We start from the raw sequence: 23,333 nt of genomic DNA, 5'->3' as shown, positions 1-23,333 counted from the left end.
TAAATACACTCATCTTTTAGTTGTCTGGTTGTTGTCTTATTAGCTTTTCTTGTCGTCTTGTTGTGTACGATTCTATAATTACCTTCAGATGTGTTTACCACAGGTGTTTCCCTTTGTGGAGAATTCTTTTACAATGACCATATTGTGTTTTTTTTTTATCATTTAAAATTGCGTCTATATAAATAAATCCTTAATTAAATTCAATCCTTAATGGATTTCTTTGTGCATACCCTGAAAATATTAATAAACTATTCCAAACACCTAGCAAGGCTGAATCTTTCTACTAAAGCATAAATATCGCATCAGAAACCTGGTTCCTGATGTTCTAATCCATCAGATCTTAGATCAGAGTAGGTAGTTAAGGATATAACACAGACCTTCTAATTACTCTCGTCAGCTCTACCTGCTGACTCGCCTGTCTATTCCACATCCCCCCCTTAAAATAGGACAAGCAACTACCTCTTTAGATTTACATTAATGACACCTAGATTTGTTAATACAGACAAGAAATCACGTTTGACTTTTTACATAATATTTACTTTTTTCACACAGTTTCTGTAGTACAAATTTCAACAAACTCCTTTTTTTTTTTTACAAAAATAATATTAAGCAGCAGTGAAACCATTCACTAAATAAATAAACACAATCATGTTTCAGCCATTTCAAAAGAAAGTCCAGAGTCATTTTGGGGCATCAAGCAAGCAGCTAATTCTTCTGACACAGGACGCTAAACTAGCTAAACACTAGCTAACATAACAGTAGTTAAACATACATCTATTTTAGATCATTTGACCATCATGCAGTCAGCATTAGATTAGTCTTGAAGTAAACCGAATGAAATGAACAATAAGATCTTCAAGAAAATCAACAAAAAGCTAGTTTGCCAAAATGCTTTACACGACCGTATTTTCTTCAAGCTTAACTGATCTCGGTCTCTCTTCATAATACTTGTGCGCTTTTCTGATTTCCGCTTTGCCTCCAAAGGGGCTGAGCAAGCCTTGAGTCCACACACTTTGTTCTGTTTCTCTGGTCACCAGCAGGAGTATGAGAAGAGCGGGTACTGGCTCCAGTCAGCCATGTTGGCATGGTGGTAGCCATGATGGACAGCTTGTGTCCCATAGTCTGCTGCTAAGTGGTGGTGATGATGTGGATGGGATGAGTACTGTGCTGAGCTTGTCCCGCTCCACTGGGTCAGGGGCTGATCAGCACTGTAGGGTGCATAGAGTGCATGATGTCCCAGCATGCCTGGCTTTGCCTGTGCCACGGCTACGTTCAGCACCCCAGCATAGTCCTGCACACCTGCTGTAGCAGGGTGAGGACACTGTGGGACAACCAGATCAGTGACTTTGCCTTCCTGCTCAGGCACATTAGCGATGTCAGGCACTCGAGATTCAAAGCTGGAGCGTCCAACACTGCTGCTCATGCTGGAGGAGGTTGGTGATGGGGACTTGTTGTAATCAGGAAATCTGAAAAAAAAAAGATCCATAAAAACATTTAGTAAAAAGCCTTCTTGGTACACTTTAAAATCAAATACATTTGCAACAGTACCTTAATAAATGAATGATCAATATGTACCTGTAAGGTTGGTATGTGTTGTGTCCTGGCACAAGCTGTTCAGAGCTGTATACGTCTCGAGCATTAGAGCCCAGAGGGGAGTCTCTTTCCAGGCTGTGACTGTTTTCCCTATCAGATGCTCCTTCCCATGGAGAATTTGGCTCATCTTTAACTCCATCCTTGCATCCAGCTCGTGCTTCTGCCAGACCCTCATAGGAAGAGCGGCACAAATCTGAAAGTCGTTAAACTTCCCATTAGTATCCAGAGTACAGTAAATGACAACCTACATAATAAGCTAATAATGAACAATGCTTCTTCAATTGTCTAGGGGTTGACAGTTTCAAACCCATACCTGGTGGGCTATCTTGATCTGAGTCCCTGACCATAGAGTTCAGCCTTTTAGCCAGGCGCTCAGTATCAGACGGACCTCTGTTTGTTCGTCTGTGTAGGACAAAAGGAAGCAAAACATTTGTTTTTGTTTTTTTCTCTCACAAAAAACAGGAAAAGATAATCAGTGCAGATCTGTTGTCACAGTTGCTCACCTTTTTGAGTTCATGCCTTCATCTCTGAATCCCTTGGCGAAGGGGTTGTTGTCAATTTTCAGCTTAGTAATCTGTAAAAAGAAGCACAAAAACCATGAGCCACATACAAAGGAGTTGTCTGCACCCATGCCTGATAACACTGTGCGTAATGAGAGACAAACCTTGGTGTTCTGGTATGCTGTGACAGCAGTGAAGGAGGTCTCGGGGAAGGTGAAAGTCTTGAACACACTCCAACGTACACTGTAGAGGTCATCAGCTTGCAGGATATGGAAGCGGGGATGATAACGATGCATGGAATGCAAGATGATCTGCAGCACAGAAGTAAAAAGGCATGATGCACTGGCTAAACTTCATAATATGTACTCCATTATTTGCCATAAGCACCACTTTTGTTTCTATAACCATGTAAAAAGCAGAAATCAAAAATTCATTGAGTACATTGAGTCCATTTCTCAAGACTTTAACCAAAGATCCCAGGATCTTAGTTGAAAAGAAGATACTTACATGTCCGTGCTGGTCAAGGGCATTGTTGGTGAGTTTGAGCTTGAGAAAGGAGACCGACTGCTTCATCCAATGGCTTCCTGGAGCTGGTGAGTCTGGGTGCAGGTAGGTCCTGTATGGAGGCTGTGGCTCAGCCTTTCCGGCTACTTCCCACTTATCTTTATTCCACTAGACACAAGAATACAAACGTTAGTTTCACCATAAGGATCATGGTCACATTGAGTTGAGGGCAAAGTTAACTGTCAAGGACAAGAGGATTCACTGCATTACTAGTGACAAGGGTAAGGCTAGTGGGGGAGTGTAAGTTTGGGGAGGGGGACCCCCAGTTGCTCCTGTAAAAACAGGAAGAGTTTGGACCCTTTGAAGTGGAGTGTGAGTTGTGTAATCAGTGGTGAGAAGACTCTGGACACACAGACAAGCACCAACTGCCCCAATCACTAATTTACTGTCTACCCATTTTTTAACATACTGATATCCAGTGGAACAAAAAGAGACAGAACATTTTTGTGGCCATTTAATTCTGGGAAATTCATCAATCCATCTTTCCACATCTGCATAGCTTATAACTTGGTTAAATACTAGACATATATAATAAAACCAAGTAAGATCCTTGATAAGGATATGGATGCATGCGAATAGAGGTTTAAGCTTGAGAAATCGACAGGTCAAAAGTCTTCTTTTCTTACCTTGTATCTGAAGCTATCTTCAGGCACGATGTCTACCAGGAGGATGTACTTTGCATAGGGCACAAGTCCTGAAATATTTATCTTACAATGGGGGAACATTCTCCTGCGATAGACACACAACACAAACATACGTTCTGGTCATCATTTATTCACCATTCTTCACAGGAAATATCCATAGCTTCAAAATCCCTAATGGGTGGACATGTTTTAGTTAAAGTGTTTTTTTACCTGCCAGGCTTAGTGATGATCATCTCTGTCCCAATCTCATGGAAGGATTTCCAGAGCTCGGGGTCCTCCAGAGTTATCCTGATGTTCCCTTGGTGAAAGGAATCTGTTGCTCCAGCCATTGCAGACGGAGGTGGGATACTGAAGTTGTGTTTGAGGTCTGAGTGAAAGGCAACAAGGAAAAAGCAAGCAATGAGATTGAGCCCTCATAAACATTCAGTGAAGGATGATAGTATGATTTTTAACTTCTATAAGAAGAACACTCAACACAACAAACAGTGAATGAACAAAACTTACCTCTAATAGCTTGCATTTCTTAAGATTATTCGTCTGTGACAAGACGAACCGAAATGGAATAGTCAATGATTTGCAGAAGCGTTTTCAGTCACAGCACCAAACTCTCCATACGATTTCCCGAAGCTTCGGTTGGATCCGCAAACACTTAAGTTAAGTCCAAAGATATAGAGAGGAAGACACCATTCACCTTTCTGAGGAGCAAAGAGGACATCGGGCAGATTTAAGGGGACACTGCTAGTGGGCGGAGCTTGGGCCCCTGTTCTCAGCCTTTGAAGTGGCCCAGGGATGAGTCAATGTCATGATGTGATTGGAGGATGGGTAAAATCAAAGAGACTTAGCAGAGCCTTGATAGAGTCCCAACAGGAAGGGGACCAGGCCGTCTTTATGAACTGCTAAAAGACTTTTAAGCAAATATGCACAGGGCTTCCTAGAGCACGAGTCAACAATGAAATCTCGCTAATGCTGCTAGTTAAAGTGAGTGAGGGCATAGAGGAGCCACGGTCTAAATGGCATATTTACACATTCACACAAACAGAATAGTGTGTACACTTGGGACATGTTTGTTAATTCACACAGACTTATCCATTCATTTTCACCGGTGTAACGGATACAAGGTCAATATATCAGCAGTGAAGACGTTGAGATTGCTTAGAGCAGGAAAAAACTATGGGAATCATTGAGAAATACACTATTAGTTTTAAAATATTTTGCACTTTTACATTTCCTTGGTTGGTTATTCATAGTTTAACTATATGGAAAATAATGTGAAATGATTACCCTAATATTACAGTACTAGAGTAAGGAACGGAACCATCCATGGAGATTCAGTAGGTTCAGAAGGTTGTTATTGTCATGAATCAGTAAAATATTTATGTACAATTTGTTTAGATAAATAACGATAAATAATGTTTCTATGTCTAAAGAAGAAACATTATTCTTCTAATTTTTCTTCTTATTATTATTATATTTATTTAATTTTTTCTCTTCTGTTTCTATACTTCTGTAAAGCTGCTTTGAGACAACGAATTCAACTGAATTAAAGGAAAAAAGTTTAGATGAAATGATGTTTTTAATTCTTTCGTTATTTTACACTCTATATTATACTATTCACTTTGTAGCTGAAGCTGGAGTAATAAAATCACATCCATTATAGGGACTGAGGGTGAGGGACATAAAGCATTAATAGAGTCATGACAGAATTCAGGCCCTGAGGCAAACGTGCAGGTGAGTTTACCTGAAGGACAGCTTGTCTTGTGTGTGTTTGGAGGAGCAGTGGGGTGTTGTGTATTGTGGATTCAGTGTGTCTAGACGTGACAATGCTTCAGTACTTAATCTCATTAGGAGCACCACCACATTTCTCATGTGGGTTTAAGTTTTCTATTCATGCAGAGAAAAAAGACAAACCACACTGAGATGGATTTGGAGAAACAGATGAAGAATGAGAAGACGGACGACGCTGAATGTAATTCAAAGAATAATTAGGGAACGGATCCAGCCGCGGCAGAAGAGGTTTGAGGGAGGAAATGGCAGTGAGGCTCTGAAAGACTTTTGACTGTATGGCCCGATACTTCGCAGGCTGTTAGCACAATTGGGTCTCCAGTTACAGAGAACAAACACATAAACAGTGTGAGTGGGTTTATCAGGGTGAATAATCTTTCAGAAGGCATTACTAACTATTCGTATTCATTTGTAAATGAAAGCAACCTGATGTGTGTGCTTGACTTTCTGTATTCACAAATGAGGAAATAAGCATTGGAGTCAGTCTGGAGTCTGGAGCCTCTTCATAGACATGTTCCAAAATGTGTAGTGGTGAAATTTACTTTTTAAAACTACAAATCTTTCTGGTCATGAGTTTACTATTTCATGATAATATCTCGAAGCTGCTCTAATTAAAAAGCAAAGGGTTTCTCAAGGAAATCTTAAGTGTTCTTTATAACGTCGTATAAATGTTACCCCAAACCAAAAGAATCATTTACATCAGTGATTCTCAAATATTTTATAAACCCATAACCCCATAAAACTAATTAATCCCATGAATATAATCCAGCTATTGAAATATTTTCAATTGAAGTATTTAAATGTGTGCTTAATTCAATTCCAGAGAACTTTTTTTTTTTTTTTTTAATGTTTCACTCAAGCACAATTTTATTGAGATGCTGTTATTTACAGGTTTCATCCAGCATCCAGTCAAACTGGCTAATAACTATAAGAACTGTAGAATAAATGTCAATAAGGTGGGTTGTAACAAATATCAAGACAAATAACGTTCATTCATTCATCTTCTACCGCTTATCCGAACTACCTCGGGTCACAGGGAGCCTGTGCCTATCTCAGGCGTCATTGGGCATCAAGGCAGGATACACCCTGGACGGAGTGCCAACCCACACACACACGCAATCACACACTACGGACAATTTTCCAGAGATGCCAATCAACCTACCATGCATGTCTTTGGACCGGGGGAGGAAACCGGAGTACCCGGAGGAAACCCCCGAGGCACGGGGAGAACATGCAAACTCCACACACACAAGGCGGAGGCGGGAATCGAACCCCCAACCCTGGAGGTGTGAGGCGAATGTGCTAACCACTAAGCCACCGTGCTCCCAGACAAATAACATTTAGATTAAATGTTATCAAGGGAGAATCATGGCTGAAAATGAGAATCATGGCTCTAGATCGCTTACAACCGTGCCACTGAGAATCCCTCAGAAATCTTCCTCTAGGTAATGGATGTACATGCTGTAGATTATAAGTCAAAGATTTTGATCTCCCCACACCAAAGTGCAGCTGTGGCGTGTAAAATGGTGATGGAGCGAGGTGTACGTTTCAACAGCACTTACATTAGGACCATTACACACGGTGACGAGGTTGACAGATGAAGAGAAATAAGGGGGTTGGGGGAGAAAGCAGCTTTTTCCAGGTTACATGATGAGGACTGTGGAAGTTTTTTTTTTTTTTTTTTTACACATATTATCAGCATTGTATGTTTAATATATTTACTTTAGTAATTTCAGTTCACAATTCTGTAAGGTCTAAATGTGAAACCGTAAAAACACATCGTCCTTATCAGGCTTTATAAACCTCACCTTACAGCTGAGGAACATATCTATCCTAGAACTCAATTAAATGAGTGAATGAATTTATATATCATTCATAGTGAACTTATTGACATGGCGTGTGTGTCACTAATCTATGTTATAACACCATATAAAATATTAATCCTCTTTAATATGCTAAAACCAAAAATCTTCCAAGGAACCTTTGAGGAACCTTAGATCAGGTTTGGATTAGTTTTAGCGATACGACTGAAAAACCAGTCTTCAAATGGCAAACTACTGTCTAGTATGAAGTGAATTTGAGCCGGTTTCCATTTTGACAGCTTTCGACCGGAGTTGCTTGAACGCCCTTAAGGGAATTCAATGTAATTCACCTGGTTTCTTAAGAGCTCCACTCAGTTTCAATCAATAGTAAATAGAGACAATGATGGACCTGTATTTTTTGAGTCTTTGTGAAGGTTATACAACAGAAACGAGACTCAAACTACTCATAAAGGGAGTCGCGATTACAACAGGATTGTGTGTTTACGAGTTGAAAGCTTGCTCTAGCTGCCAAAGTATTGAATGCAGCCCAGGCTGAGTGGATGCATATTGGGATTATAAGACAAACTCATCCATACAGAGTGTCATAGAATGGCCAAAGATCCTCTCACACCTCTATGACAGACTTCATGAAGTGGCCTCTTCAGGACCCTTCTTTCTCGTTTCTTTTTTTCTCTAATGAAGGTGTGATAGTTTGAGTTCTTTCACCTGAGAAAAGCTGGTAATAAGCACACGTAATGCGTTGTTGGTATCACTCCACACTGTGGACACACACACACACACACAGACACACTTCAGTCCTGGTGTGTGAAGTGTTGAACATTTCAGTAGAATGAATTTGAAATTTTGGTTGTTACTAGAAATATAAGCTGAAATGTATTAAATATGTTACACCGTGCTTCAGTGGATCATCTTAGCTGCATAATGTAGATTTGGATCTGATGCTGAATTAGTAAACACTCATTCATAGACAGCGTGAACATCCTTTCAACACGCTCACTTGTATTTCTATAATCACACTATTCCATGTCCTCAGAAGATGACAGGTTTCCATTTTGAGTCTGGTTCCTCTCCAGGTTTCTTCTTCAGGCCATCTTATGGAGTTTAACCTTATAGAGTTTGATTGAGGAATCATTAGATATGAGATTTTAAAAGAGATTTTCAGTCATTGTAGCATCACATTCACAAAACCACTGTACCGTTGCAGAAATCTAATGTTATAGCATGCAGGTTTGGTCTCTGGAGCAAAAAAAATGAAGAGACAGAAATCCAGGATTACAACAGTACCGAGGAGGTACAAGCATTGAAGTGTGTGCAGTGCTGTCAGTATTAGCAGCTCAGGCTCGATGATTCGGACACTTGACCAGGTTAAGTAGCTTATTAACACCTAAGGGGTGTTTGTCTAGTTAGAAATTACACACGATTCTACAGTTACGGTGCATGAGGTGGGGAGGAAGAAAAAGCTATTTTCTGAATGTCTTAGAGACGAAAGTGTGATATGATGATGATGATGACGATGATGACGATGATGACGATGATGAAGAAATTGTAGTGATTTTATAAATGTGATTCTTGAAATCTTTCTGCTTATTCAAAACCTCATATCAAGATTTTACCTCCAACTTCACAATCCTTAAATCCAACTCCAAAAGGTCAAATTTGGGTCCTTCAGCTAGTTGACATCCCGCTAACCTCGTCAAGTTGTGAAGCATGTCATAAAATTATGCATATGCTCTTTGATGTGGTTAAAATATCATTAATGCGTTGCTGGAAACACATGGCGTGCCTTTAGAGGAAATGTAAAGTTGTCCGAGGTGTCATATCTAAACGTTACTAGCGGCTTCCTGTTGAAGACCCCACAGAGATCAAGAGAGCCCCACAGAGCCCCACAACACACACACACACACACACACACACACACAGTCTGACTTAGCTTTTGTCTCATGCTGTTTAGGAACTCTGATTTTTACGGAGGAAACTGGCCTCAGATCAGCAGCTTTTTTTCAAAGCCATGGTCATAAGTGAGTCATAACACTGCTTATTGTAGGCAGTTAAATGATCTACATGCATTTGTTCCAGTTTATCTAACCTGCTATCGTCAGGTAAAACACTTAGCAGGTAAAACAATGACTAAAATTAAGAAGCTATCCTTTTTTTTTCTTTAACAATAGCCCATTTTTAAAAGACTGGATTCAAACACATTAAAAAAAAGTATTTTGTTTCCTTTTGGCTAAACTCTACGGTTATCGACAGGTTCACCATTTGCTGTGCTTCACATGGATACCATCAGCACTCAATAGCTTAACAGCTGCCAATACACAGGCACTTCTGGGCCGTGATCAGACGGCTGTAGGCCTCCATAAAGCCCCCCCTCCATCACCCGACGAGAAATCTCACACCTTTCACTGGCATTATCCATGCAACGCTCCCTTTTGATGCTCTAATTGGCCACTTTCGGCCCTCAGGTACGAGCCATCAACAGGACGGTAGAGCTTGGCTGTGTCTGGACACACGGTACTTTGGAAATCTAGTTAAATCAGCATCTGAAGGCACATGGACCAGCACAGGATGTGTTCCAGAATGTTTCTGGCGTTTAAGATGCACTTTAAGACGAGACAAGATCCCGGTGCATCGTGTGATAATCAGTGATAAATACACAAATCCTAATCAAACACTACAGATTATAGCATGTTCCTTTAGGGAATATTGACACATCGGCACATTTGACCTTGGGTGTCTATAAATTGTAGCATGCTTGCCAAAGAGAGCAAACGACAAATTGGCAGCACTTTATAAGAATCCTCTAGGAGTTGCTAATGGGCCCTAATGTCCTGCCTCAAGTCTGAGGGCTTCACACGCCGATGGTCATTCTCTTTAACACGGCCTGCCTAACACAGACGGGGTGGTCCAGTAGCAAAAGGAGAACGGCAACAGGCCAGAGAGCCAGAAAAGGCGAGCAAGAGAGCTCAAATCAGCTTTTTTCTAACCGTTATTAAACATTCTGCTTAGAATCAACCAAAGACAATATTGAATACTCCAAAGACTATACCGAACCCTTCATATACTCAATTCAGTCACATTTTTATTTGTATAGAGCTTTTCACGTTCATCTTAATAGCTCAATAAGCATATTATGAATCCTGGATGAGCTCAGGACAGTCTATATGGTCACAGCAGCAGTTCGAATGTACAGCTTGACATTTATCCAGGTCAGAGTATCTACTGAAGCAAGAGTGACACATTTTTTTTAAGTAAGATCTGTAGGTTATCCTTGCAGGATAAGGACAAGCTAAATAATCAGAAATCGAGACGATCCAAACAGAAGTGAATGGAAGTGAGAATTCCGATTTGGGGAAGTGCTTAGCAAGTTTTTTTTTTGGGCCACAGTTACAAAGAGGTTGCTCCAAACCTTTTCACTCTAAAGCTATTAAATTTTTGGGGTTTTTTATTCTTAGATTGCCTTAAAGGGAAACGTTTCTCAGCAGCACGAGTGTCAAAATGTGATAATGGGGGTGGGTGGTGGGTGGGGGGGTTTCTGGATAGGAAATGGAGTCTAAATCAGTGGTTACTGGATGCAACTCATACTGTCACTCAGTGCTACAGGAAGATTTACCAGAGATTTCCCTTACGACAAGTAACAGCTAAACTAAAAGCTTTAAGAATTTTCCTTAGGATACAAAAGTACTTACTTAGAAAATTAACAAGTTTCTCTCCACAGAAATATCAATTATCTGCCCAAAAACCAGTACACAGAAGCTCTCACAGTTTAACTTCCATTTAGAGGGATGGATGTACTGTAACTACTAGCTCAACAGTGAAAGACCTGGGTGTTATATTAGACAGCAACATGTCTTTAAAATCATATCATATCACAAAAACAGCCTTCTTCCACCTTAGAAATATTGCTAAGCTAAGAAACATCCTATCTGTATCTGATGCTGAGAAGCTAGTTCATGCATTCATGACCTCCAGACTGGACTATTGTAATGCATCACTAGCTGGTTGTCCTGCATCTTCAATAAACAGGCTACAGTTTGGTCCAAAATGCTCTTACCAGGACAAAAATATATGATCATATAACCCCAATTTTATCATCTCTACACTGGTTACCTGTTAAGCTTAGAATTGATTACAAACTGCTGCTACTTATGTACAAGTCTCTTAATGGTTTAGCTCCCATTTATCTAACTAGTCTTCTAACACGTTACAATCCTTCACTCTCTCTCTGAGATCTCAAAACTCAGGACTCCTGGTAGTTCCCAGAATATCTAAGTCTACTAAAGGCGATAGAGCGTTTTTGTATTTATCTCCCAAACTTTGGAATAGCCTTCCTGATAGTGTTCGAGGCTCAGACGCACTTTCCCAGTTTAAATGTAGATTAAAAACCTATTTCTTTGGTCACATTATGCACATAATACTTCCCATAATCTTGTGCTTTAGTACATCTTATCAAATGCACATTATCATCTATTCATTCATTCATTCATTCATTCATCTTCTACCGCTTATCCGAACTACCTCGGGTCACGGGGAGCCTGTGCCTATCTCAGGTGTCATTGGGCATCAAGGCAGGATACACCCTGGACGGAGTGCCAACCCATCGCAGGGCACACACACACACTCTCATACACTCACTAGGGACAATTTTCCAGAGATGCAGAGATGCCACACCCTCCAGTGTCACCCAAATGAGGATGAGGTTCACTTTTGTTTCTGGTTCCTTTCAAGGTTTCTTCCTCTTCCATCTAAGGGAGTTTTTCCTCACCACAGTCACCTCAGGCTTGTTCATCGGGGATAAATACAAACACGTTTAAATACAAGTCTAATATTAATCTTGAACTTTTGTTCTTTGTTTAATATTACACTTTTTGTATTCTGTTTCTTATGTTCTGTAAAGCAGCTTTGAGACAATGTCCGAATGTTAAAATTGTCCAAAGTTTCCTGTGGTACCAGTGCTGACACTGGAGACTCCTTCTGTAGAAGGAAAACAGTCTCATTACATACAACATGTCAACTATTTGTTGTATGTTTCTTTCATTGCTAAATAACAGCACAGTATCAATCTCTTTATTGTTAGTTGTAGATTATATGGAGCATCTGTTGTGTAAGTCCTATTGAAGGAGCTGTTACTATAGAAACAACACTGATATCAGATTCATGCGTTTCAACAGCGCTGTGATAGAAATAATAGTTAGATTAACACGCGTCTGAATGACAGTTAAAGACCGTCTGAAATACACTGAATGTTAAGGGATAAAAAAAACAAAAGATCTGTCCCTTGTTTGAAAAAAAAAGAAAAAAAAAAAAAAATTTATATTTCTCCCTTCGCAATTTTAACGTGTTTTTTTTTCTGTTGACTTTAAAACCACAAATATATCATGTATTGATGTGTGTTCAAGAACTGTGAGGCACAGGTTCGTTCTTATTAGTGCCAAAGACAAAAAAGGGTCAAACTCAGTGCAGGGTAAAAGTGTCATTAAGTGTTATTTTTGGTTTTGAGACAATTTTTTAATGCAGCAAGTCAAAAACTGAGAGAAATAATCAACCCTCAGGAGAACAAGTGTGAGCAGGGAGAGCTCAAGCTCGGTGCTCGTACCATCCGTCCTTCACCAAGTTACATTCTCATTACAAGACCAAATAGAGCCATACAAACCCCCCCCCAAAAAAAAACAAAAAAAAAAAAAAACAACCGTACCAACACAATGCTCTTACAATGTAGAGAAAAATACAAACATCATCCATTAACAGGTAGTTTGGTCTGATGTACGTACGAGTTTAACATCCGTTGCATTTCCTCATGTTTTTTTTTTTTTCTTGACAAGCTTTTTCCTTATTTTTGCAAAAAAATTAAACTATTTTTATTCAATAACCAGAAAAATACAGGAGGAAATGAATCCATCCATTTGTAGAAAAGTACTGCATGATATTTAAAAAAACCCAAAAAAAAACAACAATAACAACATTCAGCTGTATAGGAAGGAGGTCAACGTGATCGCCAGATGTTCTGTGCAGGGGAAGGCAAAGCACGACATATCTTGTGCTTTCTGTTTTTCAAAAATATACATTTACTCTTTAAACATGCACGTGATGCTCTACAGCTTCAAGAGTGATGCACCGACTTGCAATGCCACATTATCCAGGATCGTGCTAATGTCTGGGTCCAAATCCATGACTCAAAAAAATGGAAATCTCTCTCCCTCTTTCATGTATTAAAATATATATTCCACTATTGTTGACATTAGTATGAAGCCAGACACTTGATCATGAGAAGGTGCATTGCTTTAAAGCAAACAATGGCATACCTTTGTGTAATTAGGTTACATAAGAACATGACTGTACGTATATCTCCGGCTCAGTGCTGGTGGCAGGACTCAAACCCGCGTGCTTAAAACGCTCATGCTCAGCTACGACTCGGTACAAAAGAAATTACTACTGAAGACGGAAAACGATTCCACGTAATGCACACAAAATTGACTACAGTCACAGAGCTGCTGCTTTGATCAGAAAAAAAACGTGTTTTAAATGTTAAAACCCCCAAAGAAGTCTCATTATGAAAAGAGGGGTCTCAGAAATGGACTACGAGAGGCCAAAGTGGCTCGCTTTATGAGCTCGAACATACACATATTGGTCGAAAGTAAACTTTGGTGAAAAACAGAGTAGTAGAAATTCGTTTTTAATAAAAAGTGGTTGGCGCTACAGGAAAGTGTAAACTCATGCTGCTGTTGGACTGGACATCTCACACAAGCAAGGCAGCTATGCTCAAAGCAAGAGACTTCACTGTGGGTAGGAAATGTCCACCTACACCTGATGGCATCATCCACGTCGGAATGTCATGAGTTTAAGCACCTTATTCGATGTAAACTCATTTCATTTAAAGGAGGGAAAAAAAGGGGAAAAGGAAAAAACTTTCTGATCTAATGCCCGTGGCTGTAATTATAAATGCCTTGCATTAGACTGACTGTGTGCATAGGACCCCTGCTCTTAAAAGCCTCTGATGTAGGCGCATGAAACAAACCGGGGTTTCGAAGTCGCTGGTCACGGTTTCTTGTTTGGACCGGAGTGAATCTTGGCAGCATCATTCCGGAGAGTAAAATAAATTAAACAAAAGCGCAAAAAAGCTAGACAGGGAGAACACAGTGCGCTTGTAGCGAGAGGACATCATTGAGCATCGAGGAAAAAGCCCTTTTGCTTTAAGAACGTGCATAATGCTGCAGGACGAAGAGACAAAGTGCACGGATGCAAATGTTTTGTCGATTCGAGACGAATAAAACAAGCTAATAAACAAAGAGGAAGATTTAAAAAAAGAAGGAAAGAGAGACAGTCAGAAATCCTTCTAATTCAAAACGTCCATGTAGTCGTCCTCCTCGTCCGTCTCGCTGTCCAGGGACGACTCTTGGCTGGACGTCTCCTGTACTTCCAGCGCCGGCTGAGTCAGAGTGTCCTTCTTCACATTAGCTGCCGACTGAGACGCCAGAATAACGTTCTGCAAAAGAGAAAGAGTGGAAATGATATAAAGTACTACTACAGAATTAGATTTGGGTTTAAATTTGTTAGCACAGCGCTGAAGTCAGACTCAACAATGCTGTAAATACTCATTCGGATTAATACATATTTGTAGCTATTGGATTTATTTGCCGATTTAAAAAAAATGAATGAATAAAATCAGACGAGGAATAAAACACTGTGACGTGCTTTTATTGAAAAATAATCAACTCTGGTGTGTTAACGATCACATGGCTTCATGCTGAGCTACATCACACCATGCTGTTGTTGATTATATTCCTATAAATTCAGCACTAGTGTTATAAGATCAGTAGCAGCATTAGTAAAGCAGGATGGATTCTGCTATTCTGACAGTCCCTGATGGCCCGGTGTGGACTTACTTTGAGCCTCTGTTTGGTCTCCTCCGAGATGCTGCCTTTGGGTGAGAGCAGTGTGGGAGTCGGAGGCGTGACCGTGATCTCTGGGGGGAATTTGGCGGCGGTGGAGGGGATGAGCAGCTTGGGCATGTTGGGGGGGATTCGGGAGCGGATCCGACTTGAATCATTCTGCTTCGACTGATCAGAACTTTCTGCAGAGACATAAACAAAACACTCAGGATGTTGTTTACAGTTAAATGTTGCACACACACACACCCACGTTACCTGTGTCTGCATGCGTTGAGCAGGTAGCAGCTTCATGACTGCTCCAGTCCTGTGTTGTGTGACTCTGGGAAACTGTGGCCATCTTCATCTGCTGACACAAATGAGACTCCTGCTGTCTATATGCCAGACCTTCTGGAGCAGAGGTTTCTCTGTCTTTACAGAAACACACACACACACACACACAATTAATATTAAATACATCTTTTTCAATCAAATAAAAAGTTTAAAGTGCAGAAACTCAGCTACTAGTTCGGATCTAGCTGTAATTTCTGCTCTGACTGCAGTTCACCCAGTGTAGTGGTCTAGATATCATATATACAGGAATGATATGTGATCAATTTATGCTTTATGACACAATAATAACAATATCACAATAACATGCAACACTATAGACTTTTCTGAGAAAAAAGTTATAAAGCACCAAACAAGAAAAGAGTTAATCACAGTATTATTTAGCTGCACAACACAACAGGACAAAACTGACTATTTTCCTTTAACAGCACAAATGTTTTATCACGTAGCTCTTTTCTCTAACCAGTTTCTTGATTTGTTTCTTCACAGTTCTTGAATAAGAACAGCAAAGAAACCAAAAAAATGTTGCTAAATATTGTGAGACTCGAGTATTGAATAAATCCCCCACTGTACATATGACACAGTTGAAATGTGATGTTATTGTAATAGCAGCTGTTATTATTTGTGTGTCTGTGTTTCTGTCATACTCACATTTCAAGTAAGCCTCCCAAACACACACATACACAGAAAACACGTACTACGCAGCGTGTATCATGGATACTTGCAAACGCCTAATGAAATATCCTACTCCTTTTCCATCTCTGGTTCCCTAGCAACTAAGCGTGGAGCTCAGAAAAACGTGGCAATCTCAGGGAGACTCCACTCACTCTTATATACACCTATACACTATCTGTGTGTGTGTGTGTGTGTGTGTGTGTGTGTGTGTGAGACCCACATTTCTCATCTCACACACTTTGTTTTAAAGACACACACGCACTCTCTCTCTTACATACACTCACTCACACACTCTCACATGCACACACACACACACTCACTCTCTCTCTCTCACATACACACAAACACACATACACACTCTCTCTCACACACACTCTCTCTCTCTCTCTCACACATACACACACACACTCTCTCTCACACACACTCTCTCACACACACACACTCTCTCTCTCTCTCTCACACACACACACACACACATGAGTAGATGATGGAAGTGCAGCCCACTATTTTTCTCTGACTCAGTGTTCATAAATAAAATTTTAAAAACTGCATTAGCCACCATAATCTTTGGAGCGACACATTACTAGAATATTTGTCAAAACACTTCATACTTTGAAAAGTGGTGTATACCTGTATGAGGTAAGAATGCCATGCCTGCTGCTGGCTGACTGGGTGTCGTCTGGGCCTGTAATTGGTCCTGCTGGCCCGGAGGAGGGCAATACATCTGCGTGGGTGTGCCGGGTGTGTGAGAATGCGAGTGTGTGTGAAGAGGCCGTGGATTCTTGCTCAGCTTGGTCTCATGCTCCAGGGCAGGTAAAGGTTGCGTGTGTGTGTGAAAGCATTGAGTGGAGACTGATTGAGGGAAGAAGATGTCTCTGTGCTCTTTATTGAACTTGGGGGTGGCAGGTGCATCACTGGAATTCTGGGAAAGCAAAAGGAAAATTTCTAATTATCTACTTTATATGCGATCAAATGGATTTGCATCATTGGATGATTAAAACAGAGAAAGAGAGAGAGCGAGAGAGGAAACAGATCTGTGCCATGGTTCAGTGTGAAGACATTTACGCAGCATTCATTTATATTATTAGCAAATCCAAATAGAAAATATGTAAATGAAACCTTCTATCCACACAAATCAGTTATGCTGCCGAAATCAAATCTGATTGGTCAAAAAAAAAAAAAGATTACTGTTCTATACCAGCAGGTTTATAGGAATGCTCTTGTTCTATTATTTTTACTATAGTAACATCGTTGACAATACAGTGACCTGGAGAAAAAAAAAAGATAGGAAACTTTTTAGCAGCTTTGGACGAACTTTCCAGTGTTAGTACTTTGTAGTTAATACTTAATAATTTGAAGTAAAGACGTACCTTAAAGTTTTCATGAACCAAGACAGAGAAATCTATCAAGCTGCATTTTAATCCTATTTGTTGTTTTGATCAACTAACCTTATAATGCAGTGAGGGTACAACTGTTTATAGCTGCTATAACATAAGTGATAACAGGAAGTATTGTCTTTCACAGATGTTCCACAATGTTAAATGTAACTATAAAAGTACAAATAAACAGTGTATTGTTTTGTTGATTGAAAAAAAAAACTACTGTTGATTACTTTTCTGTTTATCGCACAACCTCGAGTGTTATTCCTTACAATTTTTAAACAACATTCTAAATGACATCAACAGTGTCTTCATAAACATCATCCATGGACTTTAAATCTCTGGCAGATTAATCTCTTCCTCAGAAAAATAAAAAATAAAGGTTAACTGGTACAGAAGGATCTGTATACAAGCACAGATAATAAAAATAATAAAACATACGCGTCACAGTGTCCGTCAAAGTAAACAACTTCTCAAAGTCAGAACTGCCCACATTCTAAAAATTAACAGTTAAAATAACAAAACATTACCAAGCCAATATAATCTTCACCAAGAGAAACAAATCAGCTTTTGGCTGGAGGCCTACCTGTGTGCCTTTCCTTCATCAGTCCCCTACACAATGCCTCAATAAACAAGGCACAGACAAATCAGTACCAGGGCCCTGAGGCTGTGTGCATGTGTGTGTGTGTGTGTGTGTGTGTGTGTGTGGAAAAGGGAGAATGTGAGTCTTTAGATGACCACAAACAAGCTCGACAACAACAGGACCGGTTGTTGCCACGGCAACCGCAACCAAACTCAGCCAATAGCTGATCAAACAACCACGCACTTGATTTTTTTTCCCCTCACTCGTTTTCCTCCCCTTGTCCGACTTTTATGCTCTGTGAGAACAGAACCATTGGCTTTGGTAAAAAACAAACAAACAAACAAACAAAAAAAACAGTATAGCCAGAACAACTTAAACACTCATAAGTAGTTGAAGTTAAATTATTAATGTAAAAGTCACAGCCAAGTTTAGAAGCGTGTACCATGTAATTTATGCTTGATTTACACTCAAGAGCTGTTCATTCTTCTGGAGGAAATCACAAACCATTAGAGAATTGAAAACCACTAAAACCTCTGTGCTGTGGTTTAGCCACTAGAGGGCCTGCTAGATAAACTCTGGTACAGGAGAAAGTGTTTCGTAAGAGCCTAGATTTCAAATGAGGCTAAATCTCTCAAACTTTACAGAAGAGACTTTGCATCAGACGCGCAACAAACTCGGTTCAAGGTACAGGGATAAATGTGGAGCGATGCAACACATCTCCGCTGCCAGCCTGTTGCTATGGAGACAGTTAAGGTAGAAGCATCATGGCTGTGTTTTCATGCTTACATAATCGTTATCAGGTCAGAAACTCGACAATGATGTAATGTATTAATGCTCAAGTACCGAGGCGCATTGATATGAGTCAATGTCTCGTATAAACAAAACCACTCTGCGGGACAACAATGAACGGCAAATACACTGCGTCCACACAGCATGCGGTGTCTGTTTAGAGGATACACTCGGTATACTCCTTGCAGTACGTGCACCAGATACTACTCCCAGTATTACTTTAAAGGCAGGCTACATTGAGCATTCAGAACACATTAATGTACACTTCTTTATTTAAATAATTAACGTAAAATATATGTCAAACTTACAAAGCAACCGTATTTTTGTGGGTAGTATGATGCATGCGCAGGAAGGATATAACTAACTTCCATGTAAAGACAAAGTCTTACTCCCTAAAGCCTCACTGCTTTATAAAAGCCTTGTGACCTGAAGGCTTAATATCTACTGCAAATAATGCCACGCTTGTAGGAGACGGCACTTTGTAGCAGTCAGACGTAGAGCTGTAACTAGGTTATCTGATACAAGAAGTCTGATAAGTCTTCATGATATAGGGGTTTGTTTCTTAGTAACATGAAAAGTTTATTATGATATTTATCAAGGATAGTATTATGTTGGGAGAGCCTAGTAGAGCGATAACAACAAGAAATAACTAGTTTTAAGGCTGTGGAATAAAATCCTAATTTCAATCCATAGGTCAATAAACATCAACATGTCAATAGTCAATTAATAGTCAATTCTCAGTATTATCCGTTTATTAAAACCTGTTCTTTAATCCCGTCAGACAATCCGTCCCCTCACGCCTCACGACGCCTCACCCACAACAAAAATCACCGTACCCGAGAGAGACAGAAGTCCTTCCCCGACTGACAGAAACAGGAGATGGTCATTAGATGGCTCAGGATATGGTCATTAGTCCCCCCAGCAATTATGGATATGAGGATTTAAAAAGGCTTAAAAGCTGTTGATTTCATCGGACACGATTATCATGTCGACTGCACTGGATAGAATGTAAAGCGGTTTAATTATATCGTCTTAACGCTAAGAACAAACATTCTACTTAAGACAAGATACAGCTAAGAGTTGAGGATTAAAGAACGTGCTCAAGTACACACAGGTGGCAGTTTGGTGGTGCTGGGATTTGAAACCACAACCTTCTGAACAGAACTGAGACTGTAATTAAAAGGGATATTCTGAAACAAGCGATATAATGGATATTATTGTGTATTCTGCGTCGTCTCTGAGACCTTGTTTTTTTCATGCGCACACACCCACTCAACTCTCTTTCAGTCAAACCACCTCCAAGCCCACGCTTCCCACCGGCAGCCACAGTTCCTGTTAAACTTCCTTCACGATATGTAGAATAGAAAAAAAATGCAAAAAGCACCTGTTGTGACAGTCGGGAGGAAATGACCTGAATACAGCCATCCCGAGCGGGATTTAATGTCTATTTGCAGTTCACAAACATTCACCTAGTAACATTTTATATTTTAATCATGATTCAGAAATCTGGTTGGTCTTTGGGAGCAATTAAAATGCAGACTATTTATAACATGCAGTAAATGTGTCTCCATTAAAACAGACATCACTAGCATGAGGCAGGTCTCCTGTCTGTTTTCTACACTAGTTCTAGATGATGCTGGAGCTGAAACACGAGGCCTGACATTCAAGTGAGGCAGTGAGTAAGAGAGAAATACAGAGACATCCTGAGAGCTGCTTTAACAGGCTGTTGAATGCTAATGACGCATTAATGAAAGCACAGGACTGAGGACACGAAAAGAGAAAGAGTATGAAGTTGAAGAAAAGAAAGAAAGAAAGAAAGAAAGAAAGACAGAAAGAAAGACAGAAAGAAAGAAAGAAGTAAACAAATGAGCTTGAATGACAGAAAATAAAACGCGAGAGTGGGGGATGAGAAGTTAAAGAGAGAAAAAGAGAAGATGGAAGACAGAGTGAAAGAAACAGACTTTGTGCTAATGTTGCCATCTGAAAAAGGCACAAAAGAGAAAGAAAATCATACAGAAAGAAAGAGAATCTGTCTTTCCTTTGATTGACAGACAGTATGAAACAAAGCAAACAAAGACAGAGAAGGAAGGAAGGAAGGAAGGAAGGAACAGGTAGACTAGAAGAGAGAAGACAGTCAAAGACAAAGAAAGAATTAGGCAGACAGAAAGAAATGAACAGACAGACAGAAGGTGTGTGTGATGATTAGTAGATGATTAGAGTGTATGTGCTGCTAGATGGGGTATTACTCTGGAACAGAGAGAGAGAATGCAGCTCACTATAAGGACACAGGACTGTTTAGGGGAAGAAGCACAGCTCAGCTCACTGAATTAAGGGTTTGCACACACACGCGCGCACACACACAGACAAACGGACAGACACAGACACACAGACAAACACACACAACAGAATATTTCCTAGCAAAGTTGAATGTTAGTATGTTACCTGTCTTTGTGCTGTCGTTGCCATCTGAATCTGGCAAAACTTCACGGCCTGGTCCAACGCCACGTCCTCATCCACCTGCAGAGAAATACAAACAGGTGAGTCTGTGAACCAACTGATGTTTAAAATACAACCAGGGAACTTCAGAGCAACAAACTTAACCCATTTCGAACATGTTCAGAAATATCTGATTTGATAAATTTCTGTCTTGACATACAATAAACCGTGACATAAAAACCACTGAAAAGTGAAGCGAATCACATTGATCATCTCTTTATGAGGTCACGTTTCAGAAGCAGGAAAAATGGTCTAGAAGTCTGTTGTCTAGTAAACTGGATCAGAGCTTCTCCTAAACAGCAGGTCTTGTGAGGTGTTCCTGGTATGCAGTGGTGAGTTCCTCCCAAACGTGATCCAAGGAAGAACAACCAGTAAACTGGTGTCAGGATCATGGGTGCCGAAGACTCTCTGACTCATGTGGTATGATACTACAGCTACTATAGGTCAGATTGCTGAAAAGTTTCAAGCTGGTGTAGATAGAAAGATGTCAGAACACATAGGGCTCTGTAGCCTCAGCCTCACAGTGCCTATGCTGACCCTGTATACCAGGTCCTGGCATTCGTGTGAATGTTACTTTGGTACATACCACCTGTCTAAACACGACTACAAAGTACATCCCCTTCATTTCAGTGGTATTCCTTAATGGCCATCACCTCATTTTGCAGGATAATGTTTCCTGCCACACTGCAAAAACTGTTCAGGAATAAGTTGAAGAATATATCAAGATATCAAGGCGTTGAAGTTTCCCACAAATTCCCCAGATGTCAATTCATTCGAGCATCTGTGGGATGTATCAGACAAATAAGGCCGATCTACCGAGGCCCCACATGACAATTTCCAGGACTTAAAGGACCTGATGGGAACATCTTGGTGCCAGGTACTACAACACATCTTCATCTTGTGGAGTCCATGGAGTCCAAATGTGTCAGAGCTGTTTTGTTTTACAAGTGTTTTACAACACAATATTAGGTTGTTTTAATGTTATGGCTGTTTGGGGTCTAATATCACAAATGTCACGTTTTTCTATATTACGAGTTTTCTAATCTTTAGAAAATCTTAATCTTTACTGTACTTTATTAACAAACTAAAAGAATTAATTATCTAAAATAGCTGTAGTGAAATGAAACTCCACTCAGACAGAGAGGAACAGCGTGACCCAGTGTGGCATCCAAAAAAAAAGAAAAAGAAAAAAAAGGCACTTTGTAATCAACTGATGAAGGCTTGCAGTTGCAGGACACTTACTTTAATGAAGGACTGCAATCAGTTCAATAAGATGTGAAGTGACCATTTTTACTCAGACTGACAGCATTGCATGTGAGCAACCATGTGTTTACAGCTCATGGGCTGAGTGTATAAAATACATATAACTATGGACCATAATCTAATAGTGTTAATGATGTGCTTAACTGGTAATAATCATGGTTGTGGTCTAAATTATTATATAGTCGTTGTACTAAACACCACTGGGGCTGCATTTAATAGGACACAAAAGAAAACACAAGTTTGAAAAGAAAAAAAAAAAAATCCCTTGGTTTCTCTAATTCTTTGACACACGGCCCAAATAAGTTTTGGAACATGTTGACCTAATAAGACCTCTTATTGGAGCTCCCGTGTCCATGGTAACAGAGAGGGGTGTCTGGGCGTCCCTAGTGTCTGTTTTATGTCAGCTACCGGGAGCGTGCTGCTCTCTCCTTTAACGGTGTGTGGGAGGAAGAGAGCGAGCGAGAAGAGAGAGAATAGACAAAACGAATGCAAACATGTTGGTGCACGTCCCTGTGCTCTCAGTAGCACTCGGGCTATAATGGGCCTAATGCATCTGACTAAGCTAAAAAGGCTAATAGGAGAATTACTGTGGGAGAGATAGCGGTGTTCGCTAAAACACAGGGCTGCTGATGATCCCAACCAGAACACTCTTTTTAACCACTTTATTTATGTTCCCAGAACAGAGAAACTCTTGATACTTTGACCATTAAGTGTTACTGTTTGAATGGTAATGCAGGGCCGAAGGAACTCTTCTTTAATACGCCTCAAACAAACCTGTAAATAAACTACACCATGTGAATAGCTGGCAAAAAAAAATTCACTACGAACACCAACCCAGTTTTCAAGCGGTCAAAAATACTGGACCACATGACGCTCAGGTGTTTCTTGTTGCCCTGTTATGTCCTGTTAGATTCATTGTTCAAACAAAGTAATTGCTCTGGAGACCTACCCCTGGTTTCAGCCCTGGGTTTTGCCTGCGAAGACTGCAATTGTTAAAAAGACTAAACCAACACAAAGACCACAGAGCTG

At 40.1% G+C, this 23,333-nt stretch overlaps 2 protein-coding genes across 5 annotated transcripts in view; both read right to left on the bottom strand.

Annotated features, from left to right (window-relative positions):
• Positions 1–1,030: 1,030 nt before the first annotated feature.
• Positions 1,031–3,821, bottom strand: tbx16 (T-box transcription factor 16). Its single transcript, XM_060881889.1, has 9 exons — positions 3,806–3,821; positions 3,512–3,668; positions 3,284–3,386; positions 2,601–2,765; positions 2,258–2,404; positions 2,097–2,167; positions 1,907–1,995; positions 1,576–1,786; positions 1,031–1,466 (listed from the first exon to the last, which is right to left on the bottom strand). The coding sequence occupies exons 1-9, from the start codon at positions 3,819–3,821 to the stop codon at positions 1,031–1,033; spliced, it is 1,395 nt and encodes a 464-aa protein (XP_060737872.1).
• An 8,547-nt stretch (positions 3,822–12,368) lies between these two features.
• The window catches only part of cabin1 (calcineurin binding protein 1), a 46,465-nt gene continuing 35,500 nt past the window's right edge, over positions 12,369–23,333 (bottom strand). For all 4 annotated transcript variants that reach the window (XM_060880709.1, XM_060880708.1, XM_060880711.1 and 1 more), the window contains 5 exons: positions 20,988–21,062; positions 16,425–16,716; positions 15,048–15,200; positions 14,787–14,974; positions 12,369–14,386 (listed from right to left, as the gene is read on the bottom strand). In XM_060880709.1, coding sequence (XP_060736692.1) covers positions 14,237–14,386; positions 14,787–14,974; positions 15,048–15,200; positions 16,425–16,716; positions 20,988–21,062 — 858 coding nt within the window. In that variant the 3' untranslated portion in view covers positions 12,369–14,236. The remainder of the gene's footprint in view (positions 14,387–14,786; positions 14,975–15,047; positions 15,201–16,424; positions 16,717–20,987; positions 21,063–23,333) is intronic.

This window comes from Tachysurus vachellii, chromosome 11 (assembly GCF_030014155.1).
Source record: "Tachysurus vachellii isolate PV-2020 chromosome 11, HZAU_Pvac_v1, whole genome shotgun sequence".
Classification (NCBI taxonomy): domain Eukaryota; kingdom Metazoa; phylum Chordata; class Actinopteri; order Siluriformes; family Bagridae; genus Tachysurus; species Tachysurus vachellii.
Note: the sequence above shows the minus strand (reverse complement) of the source record. Positions and strands in the feature narration are given on the sequence as shown.

What these genes read in the sequence shown, in the direction of transcription:
- tbx16 (XM_060881889.1), bottom strand. An exon ending in CCCTTGACCAGCACGGACAT is followed by an intron (nt 2,405 to 2,600) that starts GTAAGTATCTTC and finishes TCTGTGCTGCAG; the next exon opens with ATCATCTTGCATTCCATGCA. An exon ending in GAAGGCATGAACTCAAAAAG is followed by an intron (nt 1,996 to 2,096) that starts GTGAGCAACTGT and finishes TGTCCTACACAG; the next exon opens with ACGAACAAACAGAGGTCCGT.